Below are 20357 nucleotides of genomic sequence, written 5' to 3'. Positions count from 1 at the left end.
CCTTTAATCTAATTTCATACCGTGTTGCTTTTTAAGTAGAACCTTTTTACAAAGCAAGGCTGCGTTATTAGTTGGGCTAGTATAATGTTGTAATGTTGTTAGAGAAGATACGATTTCAAATATCAAAATAATGTTAAACTTTTTTAATTAAAAATATTTTCAATAACTTAGCATTTACATCATATTTCTCTTACACTTTACAAGCTCTCACATACACACACATATGATAACATATTAATAAAACAAAGTGAGGTTGCCCCTATTCCATTGACTAATATAGCTTTCTATTTAAAAGTTTCATGTGCATATCTGCTTTGTCGTCAATTTAGGTTAATAGTTGGTGTGGGGGGGGTATTTTCGGGAATTTAGCATTTCATTCGCTCAATGTCATTATTTTTTCCATGTTATCCTACTCAACATCTTATATAGTCATCCGTACAAAAAGTTGGAGGAATTTTCACTCTCACACTCAGATTTACTACCGGGAGCACATGTTCTATAGAAAAATAACAGTGAAAGATTACATTTTTCTACCAAATCCATGAAGCATTGAACAAAAGCACCATTTTCATATCAAAATAAGATTTATTTACAATCAATCAACTATTTACAATTAGACGGAAGAAAAGAGGCATATCTACATATACACACAACTGGACCTTTTTAATTAATGATTTTGTTTAAATTAAAAACCAAAGATGTTAAGAAACCAATGCACATTTCATTAACTGATTGGCTAATTAAGTGGGATAAAGAACACTCCCATGTCTGCATAATATCACAATCCATTAAGACGCTTTTCTTTAGAAAATGCTTTTCTTCATATGTAATCGTAAGTTTGAATATTTTTTTTTAATTTCATATCCATATTTTATGACCAATTAAACAGATGTGCACACTTATGTATCTGTGTGCTTTTAATTTATTTTTAAAAAATTATTTCAAATCATTTTTTGTTTTGTTTTCATATTTCGAAAGAGAACAATGAGCTTGTTTGATTTTATCAATCATAAAATAAATTACTATCAACAGAATACACATCGTCGTTATATATCTTTATTTTTTATTTATTTGCTATGTTTCTTATAAAAAAAAAACGTTTCTTCTTTTCAATTTCTGATTTAATTTTATGAGTTTATTGTTCATTGATTGAATGATTAGAAATTGTTTGATCTCCACACTGGCAATCCTCTTTAAACAGACAAGCAGCAAATCATTCTTAGAAAAACTTATTTTCTCACTTGCCTCAACCAAATATTGTAATTAAGAGAGTTATCTAAAAAAAAATAGTAGAGATAGCACTACATTGGTTTGGTTTGGCTTTTAAAAAAGCATTCAGCCACATTTTATTGTCGTAATGAAAAACAAACTATAATTTCAATTTGTATTGATTCATTTTCTGACAAAGATCTATATATATCTACTATATAAAGAGCAGTTGATTGTTTTCTTTTTTTCAATTTTCTAATCAGTTCGAGGTGGGGATGGGGCATCCTATCAGATGCCAAACATTCACCCACTGTCTTATATATTCCAAACAAGAAATCTTTAAGATTCTGACTATCTGTTTAAGCACAATTGTTTGAATTTCTCTTGCATTTCTCTTGGTTAACTGGGTATATTTGCCAGGTAGTTTTTGAAATTCTTTTTCAGGAGTACAGTTACTGGAATGATAGAAGTCTTCCTAAGATTCCAGTTTCTTTCATGTCATACATAAGACCTTGGTATTTCGTTATCTTTGTTGTTGTCTGCTTGTATGTCAAGCTAAAATTAAAAGAACTATAAAACAAAGACCCACAAAACTCGTATATTTTTTAGTAGTATTGCCCTGGATGAATAATATCTAAAATTAAGAAAAATATTCATTCTCTGAGGTTCAACTGGGTCAGGTTTTGTTGGGGGTGATTTTTCAGAATTATTGCATACTAATTTTAAAATAAAATGCCAACTAATTCCATGCAGAATATATTATATAAATTGTTATAATTAATAATTTTTTACTATATAGAAATTTAAAATAAAAGTAAATTAGTTTGTAAATAAAGATAATTATACTGTTTTATTCAACGTGTTTGTTTCTGATTTTCTAATAGGTGTAAGTGTATCTGCTTTAGCAGGGCACACGCAGATAAAAATATAATTTTCCTTTATCTAATAGATGAAAATCTCCGAATTTTTCAAAAAGCTCAACATCAGCCATATTTATATTGTAATATAAAACCATTATAACAATATGCATCAATAATATCTAACTTAAGCTGATAAATTTTTATATAATCATATTTTTATAATAAACTGATTCATAAAATGGGGGAAAATGCACACTGTAACGATATTCATCTTGAGAAAGATGGCAGTGATTCCAATTTTGAAAATAAATTGTTGCAATACTTTTGATATTTAATGAGGGTATGATCACCGAAAGTTGTAAGGTTCTACTTTAAGACTCTGCCGATAAGAACTGACGAATCAAATTAAGCCATGTTCTGCAAGCAACAAATCAGAAACCAGAATTGCTCCATAAAAATATGGAATATTTTATCATTTCAGCACATAATTTTTTCGTGTCAACATGAGGAGGACCTTTTGTTTTTTGCCTGCAAAATTATAAAGTCCAAGACCTGTACAGAACAGTTACCTACTGAAAATTCTTCATCTCCAGGACTTGTACAGAATAGCTGCTCATTGGGAACTCTTCTGAAATTAAAAATGGCTTTCAATTCAAGATAATGATTGTTTATCGTGGCTGTGTAGCTGGTGTTACGAAAAATATACTGAACAGAATTTACATTTAGAATTTGGTAAAGAGTACTTTGTTAGACTCCAAATATTTGGTGACAATATTGGGAATACTCTGACTTGAACAGTAAACAAAAAGTCATTTATGGGTTAATTGAAAAATTTATAACAAACAATTTGGATGAATACTAGTGGTGGAATGAAAACATCATCAATTTTTGTGGCTGGTTAGGAGGATGTCCTGAACGCATTCTCTTATGGACAAGTTGGCCCTCGGGGCCTCCATGTTTATAAAACAGAAAAATGTAAGGATAATATTAACATTGTAACATCAAATAAAGGAAGTAATGAAAATTCCTTTTTGTATTCTGCATTACAATACTTGTATTATAAGAGGCCACTTATAAAATAGGAACCATGCTTAACTCTGAAATTAAATGCTATCATTAAACATACTTGAAGAAGGTCAGAGCATACAGGAACCAAAATGTTGTAAGGATGGCAGCATTGGAAACGAGGAAATAAATCTAAAACATGTAAAGAATACAGAATTTATACTGATAAAACTTATTCAATTTCTCAGACTTATTCGGTATGCAACTCGTATGCTAGCAAAATATAAGTTGCTGACATTGTTACGTTTTGTCTGTTAGGCCCTTCCTCCAGCCTATGGATACGTTTTCTCATACTTGGTAAATTACTGGTCCTCAAAAAAACACTTGAACAAGCCAGAGAGTGCAATAACCGAAATGTTATAAAAAGTTACAGCAATCAAGATGATAAAAATGGTCTAAAGCATATCTATTACTAATAGAGATTCCGTATTTGTCTGAAATGAAAACTATATTATTGTATTATCTTCCAATGCTCAATTCAGGAATAAGGTAGTGTAGTATCTGTTCTGTTGTCATGAGATCATATTCCTAGAAGTTATTTTCTCTTTGAGTTGGTGGAATATCGCATGTCAACAAGAAATTGTCACAATCGGTTGTTCAGTAGCAACTCTGGCATTCTAGCATATTCCTGAAGACTTTTCATTGTTGCATTACTTTCCCTGTTTTCTAGATGGTGATAGATGATTTGGCATCCCCGACGAAACACCCTCCAACAAATATTATGTATTATAATATGTAATGTGTAATATTATTATCTATTAACATTTTATGTGAAAATAAGTGGAACAATGTGAACAATTCTTACTTTTATTTAATAAATGTGTAATATTTATTTCTTTTCACTGTTCACTTTCTTTTTTGTGTGAAACATTCTTGAAACATTGTTTATAAAAAGCATTGTTTTATAAGAAAAATATAATTTTTATGCCAAACTATTTATAATAATACAAATGATACTACTGCTACTATTACTACTACTAATAATAATGATGATTCGTCCAAGAATGTGATAAATTTCTTCAGTTAAAATATCTGTCGGAATAATATTTCGTTGGGGACGCCAAATCATCTATCACCGTCTAGAAAACAGGGGAAGTAATGCAACAATGAAATGTCTCAAGAAATAAGCCAGAATGCCACAACTCATATTAAATAGCAAAAATATCGGTGTCACGGTTAGTATATTTAACATAAATTTGCTAGTAAATAAAAATATTTAATCACTAATAAATTTTCTACTTTCTTTATGTTGCAATATTTAATTCATAAGATTATTTTTTATTGTAATTATTTTTTGGTACATAGAAATATGTCAACTTAATACTGAGTGTAAAATAAATTAATTTGTAAATAACTTTACTGTTTTATTCAATGCGTTTTTTTTTTGTTTTTTTTAATTTTCTAATAGGTCCAAAAATGTCTTTGGAACCAGAAAGTATTGATTTCTCACGTATCATTCTTGGTGAAGAATCTACAAGTTCAATCGAGTTGATCAATCAAACAGATGTACCTGCATATTATCAGGTAGGTGTGCTACTAGACGAGTTTAATTATTTTCCAGATATTTTTGATGCAAATAATTTTCTTTTCATCGTTAAAATAAAATCTCCTTATGAAATGGTGTTGCTTTGTTGGCGATACAAGAAAATAAAATAAAGTGTCTTTTTCAATGGAAGCTCTACGGGTAATTTAAACAGTGAGATGGAAAATACTCAGCCCACAGGATGGAAAAACCAGATGGGGACACATGCTTCAAGATCACTTATACACATAAGTTGCTAACACAGCAGTTGATAAGAGATGAATCCGAATAAGACATGAATTTGCTGCTCTACTTCAATGAAACACCGATTCACAGGAGATAAATCCTTGCAAAATGCTGTCAAACGCTGATTATGGGGACAATGCATTGCATATCCACAGACAGACAGAAAGCATTCAAACTTGGGATTTTACCAGAATAATCCACTGCTGATTGGTTGCAGAAATGGCTAATTGATGCAAATCCTGTCTCTGCTCTATTGTTATTGTCATGGTGAGTGCTCGTCTGGGCTTTAATCTATAGTACCCCCTTGCTAGACTCTCACAAAAAACAACAATCATCAACAGCAAATCCCATGGACAAAGCTTCTTTCCTAGAAATGCCCGCCTATGGCACTCTGTTTTGCTGACCTGCTTTCCGGTTGAGTTCAATATGGTCGTCTTCAAGTCTAATGTAAACAAGTTCTTGTTGAGCCACCCTCCCCTACAAAATCCATTTCTACTCAATTTCCATCAATAATTATTAATATGCTGTTGTTTCAGTGACTACCGTACACTCATTAAACCTTGAGATGTTTTAAAAACTCGATCTTGATATAAATTCTTTATTTTCTCACAAAATGCTTGCATGTTTATTTGCGGTCTGGGTGCACCATTTTTTTTTTTTTTTTTTTTAAATTTTAATTTATTCTGTTGCAAGAAATGCTACCTCGGTTATGTTGGATCTTTGAAGGAATTTTTAGTTTTAAACATTGGTCAATAATTTCATCTGACAAAATAAAAACCTTTTTGGTTTTCTTATTGGCTGACTCTAAATAATATATAATAAAGAAAAAACATATAGATAAAATGTTTGAGGGTCTTCTAAATGTAATGCTTCCTATTTTTTATTCAACCAGAATGGACCAAAGAGAATTGCAAATTGCATTCGTATGATAGCTGAACTTATACATTCATGCCTCAAAATTTCATTAATTTTGCAGATATTGATGGTGTGAGATTCTAAAAAAGCCGCCCCCCTGTCATGAACATGTCAGAAGCAGAGATAGGTCATCAAATTTTTGGCAAACGTGCATTGAGAATGGTGGTGACTATGTAGCTGAAGTACATAAGGTTCATTTTAATGATACTACTCCAGTCTTTGTTGCTCTTCAACTTTTTTAGTTAAAAAAAAATATAAGGGTTTACTTTTGAAATGACTCTTGCAAAAAATAATTGGATTCAAGCAGACATGACAACAGAATTACAAACAAATCGAGAAAAATAAACACTGTTCACTGCCAGTAGTTATTGTGTTCAGATATGAATATTCATATCGTCATCTGATGACCATTGTTGCTGTCATTTTGACTCCTCTCATCACAATGAATAACAATGGCACCTCCTACACACATGCACCTACACCGTTTTTGGTGATGTATGCATACTTGATGCTGAGCGGTTAAGATGTTCACTAGCCATCTCCATTATTTTGGGATCCAATCATTATCTCTTGTAGTCAGATGTATTAGCTCATTTTCTCTACAGTTTCTTGTAATTTTGATGTTAGGTCTTTCTTCTTTTCACCAGAAAATCTCAATATTCTTAAGTTATGCATTATTTCTATTCCAAATGAATCCTCTAGCTCCTTTCTCTTTTGGTAAACAGTGAACTATCCAGCTGCAATCAATGCATTTTACCACAAGCTTATCAAGATGCTCATCTTTATGATCTATGCTTCATCAAAGTTTGTCTCCTAAAGAATTGTTGACTCAATCAATTTGACCTTTTGTTATCCACATGAAAAGACCAGATTGGATTTCATCTTAGTGGGAAGAAGAATTGTTTTCAAGGTTAGCACTCATCTATTTCCCTTTCACACAAGATCACCTTCTTGGACCTCAGTTTTACCTGGGTACCTTCCTTGCAGAACAATGTTTTTTGCTTCATGGAAAATTGTGGGAGCTTGCCTTCATTAATATCGATTAATTTCTTGTGAACTACATTAGATAATATTTTCGAGACTTGGTTGTGCCTCAAGTATAGCAAAATTCTAATCCTAACCAAGAGAATTACAAACCAATCAAATCCTGTAGAGAACTTAATATTTCGCCTAGCTATTTTAAATGTTTACAAATTTTTAAAGCATAGACATGAGAATGTAATAAGGGTAGAATAGAATTTAATAAGGGTGGAATAGAATGTAATAAGGGTGGAATATAAATGAAGAATGAAGAGACAAAGTTAGCATGTAGGAAGGAGTTGGGCTAAGTTTCAAACGGTTTTAAACTTAGCCAAATTTTGTTTTGCAGTTTTATTTAAAGATCTGAACCTGAAGATTAGTCTAACATTCACGTGTAGCTGATACATGTATGCACATATGTTGCTAAAAATGTTCATATAAATAAAACTTTTAATTAAATATACTGTTCTACTTGTTATTGGACACTATCATATAAACACGATAGTTTTGTTTTATCCAATTCTGATGAGTAAAAGCTCACCTGAAATACTAAATTTATCTAAAATAGTTTCTACCATGAATAAGGTTTGACTTAAAGATCGAAATGTCAATATTTTCTTTTTTATTAGTTTGTTTCCCTGGTTATCGACTAATACCATACACTAACCATTTCATAAGATGGTGCAACATGTTTCTGCTGCAAAAAACATTTTTTGTAAAAAATTATTGCCTAACTAGCAGAACCTGTTAATCGGCGTTGCCCAGTGGAAGCATGCCCTTTCCCCCCTCGTAAAAAATTAAACTACAGCTTATTATTTTAAGAACGGCTTTCGGAATAGACACCTCCAACCTCATGTTAAGAATTGCTTTTAGAATAGACACCCCTAACCTCACCATGGTAAGAACGGCTTTTGTAAGAGACGCCCCATTTTATAAGGTGGGGGGGTTGTCAAAGTATTTGCCCCAAATTTAACCCTGATATTCATTGTCAGCTACCCACTTGTAAAGACTATAACTCCCCCCCCCCAAAAAAAAAGAAATTGGGGGTTGCAGGAAAGAAGTAAATTTGTTAATCATGCGTGCATACAATTCTGGTGACCACTGCAGTAGAGTGCATAATGCCAGTCTTTATATCTTGAAAAATACTTGTCTCCGCAAAAGTTAAGAGATTGTCAGCATAAGCTAAGCACAGTTGAAAATCTATACAAGTCGTCATTTTAAAGAAAATTGGTGAGTTGCAGCTAAGGTAAAACTTTACCTAAAAAATAAAACCCAAAACAATGTCTGAGCAGTGCCTATAATGAGTCCACAAAAGAGAATTAAACAAAAAAATAAATATATAACAAATAAGTGTTTCCGTAGACAATGTAATTTAGGGTAAATGTGTGGTTTAGCTGCATAAATTATTCGACAGACACAAAAATTATAAAAACTACTTATGTTTATATAGAACACATTATTAAACCCAAAGTCTGAAATAAAATCAAAAACAAAATTTTACTTTTATTTATTTATTTTTTTTGCATCATTTTTTTCGACTAAATGTGCAACAATTGAGACCGTCATATCGCTTTTAAAATTTGGCCTTTCTTTGACAGATGGGCCATTTTAAGGCCAAATTTGACCTTTTTAATGCGATTTCATGGAACCCTGTTTTAATTAAGAGTGTAAAAAAGGCCAAATTTGGCCTTCAAAAGGCCAATCTGTCAAAGTTTAGAGGGGTCAATTGTTAAAAGCAATAAGGTGACCTTGAGTGTCGTGAATTTAGTCTAATATAAAATGATGAAAGAATAATAAAAATGTAATGTTTTCTGGTTTTATTTCATCGTTTGGGTCTAAAAATGTTTTATATAAAAATATAAAGTTTTTATAATTTTTTTGTCTGTCAACAAATGAAAACAAAACAAAAAAAATAAGCGATAATTAACATGGTTGAATCCTAGTTGATTATTGGAAAGTATATAATTAAAATCGTCCACAGTAATAGTAAATGTAAAAACAAAAAATAATCTCAGTATAAAAAAACACTCCCTAAAAATCACAAACAAAAACAAAACTTCAATAATAGCATCTTGTAAGTGGTGAGAAACCGCTCCTAAATCGAAAAATAAATAATGGTACCCATGAATGCTTGTTTTATTTTTTCTGTATTTTTTAATGTGGGAGGGTATTGGTGTGTAGGCACTTTGTGCATAGGTAAGTTTAAGGTGAACAATATTTAAATTTTTGTTTGTCAATGGTTAATGTTTTTATTTGGTAATATTTTTTCAGCACCATTGCATCATGTAGAGAGCCCCACTATATTGGAAAATTTCTTGAGCGTTCGTTTATGTATGAAGAAGTAGATTCTTGAATAAAAGAATGTGCTGGTCTCAGCTAATCAGATGGGCCAGATTTTGAGAAGGGAAAAGTTATTATTTTCGAAGCGGGTAATGGAAAGATTGTTATGTGTCTGTATCTAATAACCAGTTACAATGGGTGCGATGTAAGTATTGTAGGAAAATTTAGAAAAGGTCTTGGTTTCAAGAGTGGGAGGACTAAATATTTATAGAGAAAAATAGGGACTCCTTCCTCTACAGATGCCGCGACTGTGATGTTGCTCCTAGGATGTAATGTAGCATTTTATTTTAACAAATTTATGTGTCTAAAATTGTGGTTGAAAATTACATAAGATTGTGGCTAATAGCCTAGATGTAATGAATTAGCATGTAGCATCTGTTATTGCAAACCTACGATACTTTGGTCCAGAGGAGAATTTCTGCAGTCAAAATATTATATTACCTAATGATAATGTTGAAAGTCATCATTTTTTAACTGAAGTGAAACCAAGCAGAAAATAGATATTTATTCAAATACAAAATAAGAAAATTATTTTTCTCTACTTACAATGTACAGCAAGAAAATTGTACTGCGTCGGAATTATTTTACTTTTGATTCTAAATAGAACATGTTTCATTTAAAACTTGAAATAATTCTCCACTAAAATATTTTTTACTTATTGCCTTTTGACAAAAACAATATTTACAATATAGAAGCACGTACATGCAAATATATACAGACTTTTGTTCCTAATGAATTATTTAAGATATTTTATTATAATGACATTTAAATGAATGATGTAAAAATATGGTAATGTGTAGACACAGTGGCCTAGAAAGAAAAATGGCTGCTGAGTTTATGTAAAAACTGAAACTAATTCTTACTCGATATATAAATTATAAGGAAAGTTTGCTTCACTCAAAAAAAGTTTTTCTGTATTGATCAAAGAAATTTGTCTTTTGAACATTTTCATTTCTAACCATCAATTGCCTGTGAATAACGGTTCAATGCACATGTTAAATTAGGTTTCACACCTTCAAGAATTGGCTATTAACCGATGCTTGGCAATCCATTGAATCATTTGGAAATTGTCAGACAGCTTCATGATAAGTTGGAATATTTTTATCTCTTCAGTTCATATGAAATCATTGTCATAAACATCATTTACAACACTTGTTAGATGCATTCTGAAAACTCAACAGCCATTTTCTTTCTAGGCCACCGCATGTATGCATAACCAACAACAGATTAAATTTATTAATATTTTGTTTATGCTAATAAAGTATAGTTCATATTTGCAGAAAAGTATGAATTCTTATTAGGTTTATGTAGACAACCGTTAATTTGTTGATTCTGCTTTATAGGAATGTTTATGGAATATGTTGTCCAGAGTTCACGGTAATTGAATGTGTAAATCTAAATAAATATAGATTTTGCTTCATCTAACATGATTGTTAATAGAATGAAATAATTAAAAAAAAAAAAAAAGATTATTCAGATAGGTTTAGCTATGCACATATATGAACTGTGATCATTTGATCTTTATCAAGGAATGTGAACATGTATTCTAGAATAATAAGTGATCTATAAGCAATAACTCTTAATCTCTTACAGCACTTCTCTTCTATTTCTTATCTAATCTTAATTTCAATCTAAAGTGGTTTATCTTCATTATAATCTTGCTTTTATAAACTGGTGTGATCGATCTTCGGTTTGTGGAATTAATCATCCCCAATTGTTGCCACTCGTCTCAGTATAATGACTGTCTCACTTAGTGGCTGCATATAAAAATGAAGCCTCCTTTACTTTATGTCTATATTCAGTTTGATTAAAAAGAAATGTGTTGCTTTTCAGACCAATGACTAAAAATACTGGACAAAATACTTAGTAATGCTTAGAAATATCACATTTTGGAGATATATAAATATAACAATTTCAAGGTTATGAGGGTTTTTTGAAGCATGAAAACGATGTTATTTTTTTTTTTATTTAACGTCTTATTTTTTTATGTTTTAAGCCGTCCTCCGCTCTTGGTTACAAAAAGTATTGAAATGAAAATGAAAGACATTGAAAAAAAAACTGGAAATTTTATATATATATATATATATATATATTATTTATTTATTTATTCATAAAGTTTGAGGATTTGTAGTGAACTTTATTTTAATAACGAAAGAAAATTTATAAATTGTGACTAATTCTCCAAATACATAAGTATTATGATTTTAAGTAAAGTCCAGTTTCAAGGTTTCCCCCCTCTAATACATTCACAACAAGAGCTAATCACCAGTGCACAGACCTTTCCTTTCCTTCTGTGTACCAAAAATCAAACAAAACTTGTACGGACATAGTTTTCCATCTGTACAACACAATACCATGAGACTGTTTCCCTGTTGACTACAACATGGCCACCTTCAAATCCAATGTCAACAAATACTTGTTGAGTAGTTATCTTAAGTAATCAAAATTTGTACATTACATTCATCGTTTTCAATGTTATCATAGCATTGTTCACCATTCAACTGACCATCTCATTATCCCTTGATCACTGAGTAGCTTTTATCTGTGAGAACTTTATAGTATATGTTCAAAATTATGCAATTATCTTAATGTATTACTATGCATTATCATGACATTTTGAAATTGTTCAGGATTATCAATTCAAATTAAGAAAAGGAAAAATGTAGATATTTAGACAATCAAAAAACCGAGTCAATATTTATGCAAATAATAAGGCAATAAATCGTCAGAATCGAATATTATATTCAATTGGTAATTTTGTCTTGTTAATGACATTCTACGTGTTATGGAAATGAAACAGATGTTTTGCAGAGACTGATAATATCTGAAAATATGCCAAAACTGCTAAGCTTTAACATTGTTTATTTGATTAGAAAAAAGCGAAGTGTGCGATTGATGTTTATTATTAGCAAGATTGTAAAGTGAGATCATTGGAAACTGAGCAGATTTAGTCCACGTTCACTGGTGAAACTTTTCGTCAGCGATCCTTCAGACATTTGCATTTCTATAACAAGATATACGAAGTTTCAGAATTTTTTTTAGATAAGGATGAATAATTTAGATAATTTCAGATTACTGTTCTTATGTTGGATGTTATACACACTACGTTTCAATCAATTTTTTACATTGCTTTTGGCTAATGGAACGAGGACAATCTCTCTGTGGATTAAATAAATTATTTGCTTTAAAATTGATGTGTAGTTTGCTTGAAGCATTGTGTGGGATAGGTAAGTAGTAAAGATTTAGAAGGCTGTCACAATGCGAAGAATAAAATATAGTCATTGTTGGTAAAAGTAGACAAGAACAAGTGGCGATTTACAAATCAATAAGTACATACACATATGTTTATATATACATATATTTATTCAGTTGTATTAGGTAAAATGTCTTACTTGTTATGTCTGCGACAATATCCATTATTAATTTTGAAAAAAATATTAATTTATAATAAAGATAAAGGGGGGGATTGGGATGACATTCCTTGGGAGTTGTTAATTTATTTATTTCTATAAAATTATAAGTGGTAATAGATGGGACATTTTCTTTTTATTTAATTGGTTTATGTGCTTCAGTTAGCTATTTTTTAAATTTTTATCGCCACTTGTTCTCGTTTACTTTTACCAACAATGACTATTTCATTCCTCGCATTGTGACATCCTTCTAAATCTTTACTACATTTAGTTTTAAAATTTTTTATAGAGGCCCAAGTTTGTAAAGATACCTCTGAAGAAGGCTTGAAGTTACATCAGTCGAAACATGGTTAAATAATACCCAAGATAAAAATATTAATCTGGATAACCCAAAGAATGAAAGCAAGAGAAGAGTTTTCAATTATCACAGTTGCATGTACAAATTTGTTTACAATCCTGAACTAATTTTTAGTAGTATAGGTGGTCCACTTATAAGTAGCGCATATACTAGTCAATTGGAAGAATGTAAGAATAAGGCAGTAGTGGATCTTGCAATGTTTTTTTTATATATGAATTCGTAAGAAATATAGTCAGCATATGCATATAAGACATCATGACTGAGATATTTAAGTAGAACACCCTACAAAATATAATAATATAAAGCAGCATTCACCCTAGGTGGGTTAAACTGGTTTCCTCTGAAGGAGAAAATTACAAGGGAATATCAAATTCACAAGCAGCTTCCAGTCGCAGTTATTTTCTAGTCAGAAGAGATAATGGGGTAAGGTTTTTGTAGTTCTTGCTGAAAGATGTCAACCTCCTCCTACATACAAAACCTGGTATTCCCAAGTGGGTAGGCAATTCTGGATCACAGCCTGCCTACAAAGTGCCAATACTCTCCTATTTCTTGATATGTTCTTTAAACATGAAAAAATATTTTAGTGTAAGGTAATGAAACTTCAAATAAAATCTCTTAATTAATGACCAAGGTTGAAAATACCAAAATAATGAATCTAACAAAAATGTATTAATATTACAGTTTTATATACAAATGGCTCATTCCATGTCAAATCGATGAAAGGAATTGAATTAAAAAAGTTGACCTTGACTTTGACTTCTAACTTGAATTATCTTAAAAACCGTTTTTTCAATTTCTTTTAAATTTTGGCAGAAGATTTGTCTATCTTATGACAGTATATTTTCCAAATTTCATGATGGGCCTTTCACTAGAACTATCATTACAAGCGTTTTAAAGAAGTTGTCAAATTCAAAATGGCGGAACGTTGTACCTGCAACTTCATATAAAACATTTTGATATTTCTCAATATGGTCAAGTTTGATATCTTTGTAAAGCTATTTTGATACTGATTAATATTTACATAAAGACCATGGTCAAAAAGAAAAAAAAAAGATTGTTGATGTAACTGAATTTTAACTTCATTTGCTTTTCTTTTTTGTTTTTATAATGCAACACAGATTTTGTTATGGAAAATAGTGATATAATTAGTGCTGAGGCAGTTAATCAGAATCTAGAACATCTAGAACTTTTTTAGGTATCAGAATCAGAAAACTTATATGTGACAAACCAATGAAAAGTAGTATTTCAAACTTATGTGAGAAAACGATTCCAAAAAATGTTAAACATTTCTTTTGTTTGTATTAGAAGATAATATGTAGAACATTTATTTTTAAGCTACTAATGAAAATGAAAGCTAAGAACATAAAAATATGATGTGGATTTATTTTAGCTATGTGAAAAAAAACCCATAAAAGATTACCTTTTTTCTGCTCAGTCCTTCAGCTTTAACAAATCTGACAAGAAAGTGCTAAAAGATATTAAAAATACTTTGGTTTTTCAGTAAGTGAAACTTTTATCACCTCTATGTTAGACATCTTTTAATTTTTGAAGTCACCGTCCCTTTACTTGAAACTACTGCCTGTTATAAAAATAAGTTCTCAATATATGTAGTTGGTTGTTTTTGTTTTATGGCATATCAACCCTTTTCAGGTTATTCAATGCCAAAGATTTTGGAAGAAAATTTTTTTATTTGTTGTTTTCAAGTCGGTTTCTATTTAACTCATAGTTGGGACCCTAACAGGTACTACCACTCCGGGTCAGAGTGGACCTGGGAGCAATTTCAATTAAAGGGTGGCTCCATACTCCCCAAAGCCTATAAGCTGGGGCCTCACCACTGGATATAGTTTAAGGTCATATCCAAGAGATCAAAATATGTGTAGTAGAGGGATTGGTGAAAATAAAAAGCAATAAAAAAAATGATAGAAAAAATAATATTGAGATGGTTTTGCCAGTTGAGTTTGACTTGGAACAAGACAGGAAAATTCATGCTACAAGATTGACATTTTGCCAGTCACCATAAAAATGTAAGTTCTATTTTCATTAATTTTATGTAGAATTTGAGTAGATATGTTTTATTAAAATGGTGAACCTGTAGGAGCGTCACTCCTACTAAAAATGTTTCTGTTCGGTTTCTTGCTATTTTTCAGTGGATTATTATTGAATTGACACTTATATGCAAGATTATTAAAGAAAAAAAATTAAAAGTTAATATTTCGACATTTGTAAGGGGTGCTCACTTTTTAGTTAGGACGTTATAGTAAATCGATACCCTATTTTGTAAACACGGAAATGAATTTTTCTTTTGCCTATTGTTTATACTTATGTATTTCAGCTACTGTGCTGAAATAACGTTATTATTTCGAAAGCAATTCTTAACATGGAGAGGGGAGGGTGTTTTGTAGGGACCTCCAAACGTTTGTGAAGAATTTTGTACATAATCCCGTGACGTCAGACTTGTGTTTACTTTACGGAATATGGAACGCAGAAGCGACTTAATGTTTTTTTAAAAACCTTTGTTTATCTTCTTCAAACGGCAACTAATAAATAATCTTTGTTATAATTTTGTTAGGTTTTAAATTTTACACAGTTTAATGATTAGTAATATTATAAATATTTATATATTAACTATAAAATACGGTTTTACTAAATATTTACGACCGTTCCTTTGGTTAATTATGGATTTCCATACTTTATTTGGTAAAAATGGACAAACTAGAAGCCGTAGTGATCTTTGAAATAGTTAATTTTTCACACAATAATATTTTTCAATCGTCTTTAATCTGGCGATGAAATAGATGGCAAGAGTCGTGTTTATATTATGACTTAATATTAAAATAAAATTTAAACACAGTTTTTTTTTTTTTAAATCTATGTTGTAATGGAACATTTTGAAATAATGGAGTTTAAATCTTTTAAAAATTAATTAACTTTTAGGAAGTTTTTTTTTTTCTTCGCAATTCAACGGGATAAAAAAACGTTATTGTAAAAAAAGGATTAATTTTGTAATTTTAATTCCAAATTCAAGGTAAGTTTTTGTCCAATTTTTGTATTTAAAATGTAAAAAAATAAATATTTTGTATTTATTGGAACTCTTATCTTTCATAATAAGTAATTTCGATCGATTTAAATATATTTTGTTAAACTTGTGAATGAGGAAGGAATCTTATCTTTGGCAAATACACGAAAAACTAGATTTCCACAAGATACAATTAATAAAGTAAAGCAATTTTACAAAAGTGAAGAAGTCAGTCGAGTGATGCCTGGGAAAAATGATTACAAGACTGTTTTAAAGGATGGGGAACGGGTTTAAGAACAAAAATATCTTGTTCTCTGTAACCTGAAAGAGGCATTTAAATTATTCACATTAAAGCACCAAGAGAAAATAGGCTTCTGTGCAATGAAGCATCGGCAAATTGTTACTTGGGTGACTGCTCATCTTGCAACAAACTGATGGGTGATTTTGTTATGCAAGAAATTTTTCAAAAAAACTCAATGATTTTGTATACAAACAGTGGTTATTAACTGATAGAACCATTCTACAAACTCTATCACAATATACAGAGGAATTTATTGAAACAAAAATTGAAGAAGCATAATTTCATTGCCAAAGCATAATCAAAATTTTGTTCTGATAGAAAAGGTTCTTTAAAGTTTGGTGAAGTCTTAGCAATAGCAGATTTTTCTGAGAATTATTCATTTATTTTGCAAGATTCAGCTCAAGGATTCCACTGGAATAATGATCAAGCTACATTGCACCCATTCATCTGCTACTATAGAAATAGAATTAATCTTGAGCATATTAATTTTGTTATAATATCTGATTGTCTTAAGCATGATGCAGTAGCTGTTCATTTGTTTCAAAGAAAGGTTATAGAAAAATTAAAAGAAATTATAAATTTTAATGTACAAAAAATGATATATTTCTCTGATGCGGCTGTTACATATTATAAAAATTTTAAAAACTTTATAAATCTGTGCAACCATGAATCTGATTTTGGTATTGATGCAGAGTGGCACTTTTTTGCTACTTCTCATGGGAAAGGACCATGTGATGGATTAGGTGGCAGTGTAAAAAGGTTAGCAGCAAAAGCTAGCCTGCAGCAACTCTATAATGAACAAATAAGGCAGCTGTATTTTTATGCAATAAAAAATATTTCTGGAATACATTTCTTATATTCCTCAACTGCAGAATGAACAAAGGAAGCAAACATTTATAAGACAGATTTAACAATTCCTCCACGATTATAGGAACACAAAAATTACATACTTTCATTGCTGTCTCTCAGAGAGAAGTGGAAATAAAAACAGTGTCAACACAAAAGAAAGGAAGAGTAGTTTGAATCACAAAACAGAACAATATGGAGTTCAAAGACATTAACGGATTTGTGACAGCACTCTATGATAGGAATTGGTTGTTAGGATGTGGACTTGACAAAAATCCAGATAATGGTGAGGTGAAAGTGACATTTTTACAACCAAATGAACCCTCTCCATCTTTCTATTATCCATCACATCCAAATATATCCATTTTGAAATATTCTGATATTCTTAGTTCAGTTGATCCAATAACTGAAACAGGAATATCTTATAAATTTCAAAAAATGAGATGAAAAATGCATTATCTATTTTAGAAAGAAAGATTAGGAAAGAAAAATCTAAATAAATGCTTTAATATTCATTATTATAAAAATGTTTCAGTAAAACAGATTTTTCATTTTGAATTGTATCCTAATGAACACATGTTGATTTCTTGTATATATAGTGTATACTTAAGACTTCTAAGAATGTCAAAGAAACTGTTTACCATCGCCATCAAATGTTCTTTATTCTTTTGATACTATAACCTAATTAAATCTCAACGCACTTTTAAGAAATTTTTATTACATCACTTTCTGTATCAAAATCTGTTATATAAGAAAAATATGAAAGTCATAAAACAGTTTGACTTCACAACCAGAATTTGCATAAAATTCAACATGTCAAGAATTTTTAAGAACATGCATTAAAAAATTTTTCATTGAAAAAAATTACCAATAAACAACAGAAATTGCCTTTTTACATTGAGATCACATATGTTTTATCGTATAATTTAATAAACCCTTAACACCTTTCAAAATTCTTTTTTTATTATATATCACTTTTTCCATAACAAAATCCGTGGTGCATTAAAAAAAAAAAAACATGCTTATGCACTTTTTGAACCACGCTATTTTTCAAATTGTATTTTCAGCTTAATTTAAAGTTTTACGATATGTTCTTTTTTATTATTAAATTGTTAGATGAAAGTACACATTAGTTACAAAACACCCTCCTCTCCACATGTTTAGAATGGCTTCCAAAATAACGTTATTATTTCAGCATGGTTCAACAAGTGCACAAGTACTAAAAAACAAATGAAGAAAATTCAGTTTCATCAACAAAATTTTTATTTTTTATTTTTTGACCATGGTCTTTATGTACATATTAATCAGTATCAAAATAGCTTTACAAAGATATCAAACTTGACCATATTGAGAAATATCAAAATTTTTTATATGAAGTCGCAGGTACAACGTTCCGCCATTTTGAATTTGCCCACTTCTTTAAAGTGCTTGTAACGATAGTTCTAGTGAAAGGCCCATCATGAAATTTGGAAAATATACTGTCATAAGATAGACAAATCTTCTGTCAAAATTTAAAAGAAATTGAAAAAACGGTTTTTGAGATAATTCGGGTTAAAAGTTAAGGTCAAGGTCAACTTTTTTAATTTGACTTTGAAACAAATATTCCCAGATAAAATTATAGATCTATCCAAGTACTTTAAAATGATATATGAATGAACTTTGTGGGCTCATAAACAACAGATATTGTCTTTTAAAATTGGTCACTTCTTCATAAAAATTCATTTTTGTAAAAGGTCAAGATCATATCTCAGGAACCCTTGACCTTGAGATGTTTAACAAGTGCCATTCAATTCCTTTCATGGAGATCTGTAAGTGTAGCAAATTTGAAAAAAAAATCCATGTCGGACATGGTTTGTGCCCCCCCCCCCCAAATCTATTGATTTGACATGGAATGAGCCAAATGTAAAATAATTTTTAATGCTATACCCTCTGTAAATACTTGATTCTAGAATTAATCAAATAAAACCAACGTGACAGAATCCAGCTGGTCAAAAAAAAAAGTCATATACTGATTCATGTAAACTTATTTTACATTTGATGATATAACAATTGTAATAACATGTACATAAATAAAAGTGAGATGTTTGTCTGAGGACACTTCTCAACCTATATACTCAACGAATTTTCGATCTACAAACTTGAAATTTGGTATATAGGGTATTCAGACATGTGGAAGACTTTTTAATCCGTTTTCATCTGGGAAAAAGCTGCTAAGAGGTCAAAATTGGTACATGCTGGTCATTGAATTTCCATCTGTTTGTCAACTGTTCCACTAATGTGCATGTGTGTGTCGTTTACGTAACAGATTACTTATGTTAAGAATAAGTAGGTTTGAAAACACTTAAAGATCGTAGCAAGCTGGCCTAATTGTTATCATATTTAACTCACTATCTTTAGGCTTTAGTTTCAATCTCAGCTCGAGTATATTTTTACTTACAAGACAAGAACTGTTTAGAAAAAACATAATGATCGCATGCACATGTCTCAGTTTCTGTATGAATTAAAATATAATATTTTGTGTATTTTATGACTGTGCAATATTGGGTGGCCTGCTAGTATATATACATAAAATCAAGAAGTAAGAATTAAGTTTACAAGCCGAAAGCTTTTGTAAATTTAAATCGAACATAAATATTTATATTTGTATAGTAATCCCAACCAAATAAAAAAAAACTCAATACAACCAAAATAGGAAATAGAGCTTTTTATAAAAGAACGCAGTTTAAGACTGCAAATTATACTTCACATAAATTTATTGTTTGGCAGGATACTCAAATAAACATTAAGATTTACTTAAACTGCAGAGTTTCAAAGAAATGCGTTTTTCTCATCAGACGAAAGACATTAGCAAATAAAAATTTGCTGGTACTGGCATAAATTGAAACTGCATTATATGAAGACTAGTCATATATGCAAAAATATTAATATTTCTTATTTGAGTATCCTGTCGAACAATAAACTATTGTAAAGTATAAGTTCCAGTCCTAAATAAACATGGTACAGCATGATTGCAAAAATATCTGTATTACTTCATTTTTCCTAAGTTATCTTCTGCTCATCTCACCCATAATTTCTGCTTCTCTCATGGAGGCAATCATCGTCTTACTGGCGATCTCTTTAACTCTTACCATTGTGTAGCACAAGATATATTTAAAACAAAAAAATCCAAAAGTAACCTCTACAATGTTATCATCAATTGTATGTACATTGAATTGTTTCTTTTTAAATTTTATGTTATGTAATGAAAAG

At 30.3% G+C, this 20357-nt stretch overlaps 1 protein-coding gene across 1 annotated transcript in view; it reads left to right on the top strand.

Annotated features, from left to right (window-relative positions):
- The window catches only part of LOC145292193 (cilia- and flagella-associated protein 65-like), a 2765874-nt gene that overhangs the window by 314060 nt on the left and 2431457 nt on the right, over nt 1-20357 (top strand). Inside the window, exon 10 of the mRNA XM_080138498.1 lies at nt 4543-4658. Coding sequence (XP_079994624.1) covers nt 4543-4658 — 116 coding nt within the window. The remainder of the gene's footprint in view (nt 1-4542; nt 4659-20357) is intronic.

This window comes from Euprymna scolopes, chromosome 13 (assembly GCF_053919585.1).
Source record: "Euprymna scolopes isolate OS-2025 chromosome 13, ASM5391958v1, whole genome shotgun sequence".
NCBI classification, from domain to species: Eukaryota; Metazoa; Mollusca; class Cephalopoda; order Sepiida; family Sepiolidae; genus Euprymna; species Euprymna scolopes.
The sequence above is the reverse complement of the archived record's forward strand: the minus strand, read 5'-3'. Positions and strand labels throughout refer to the sequence as shown.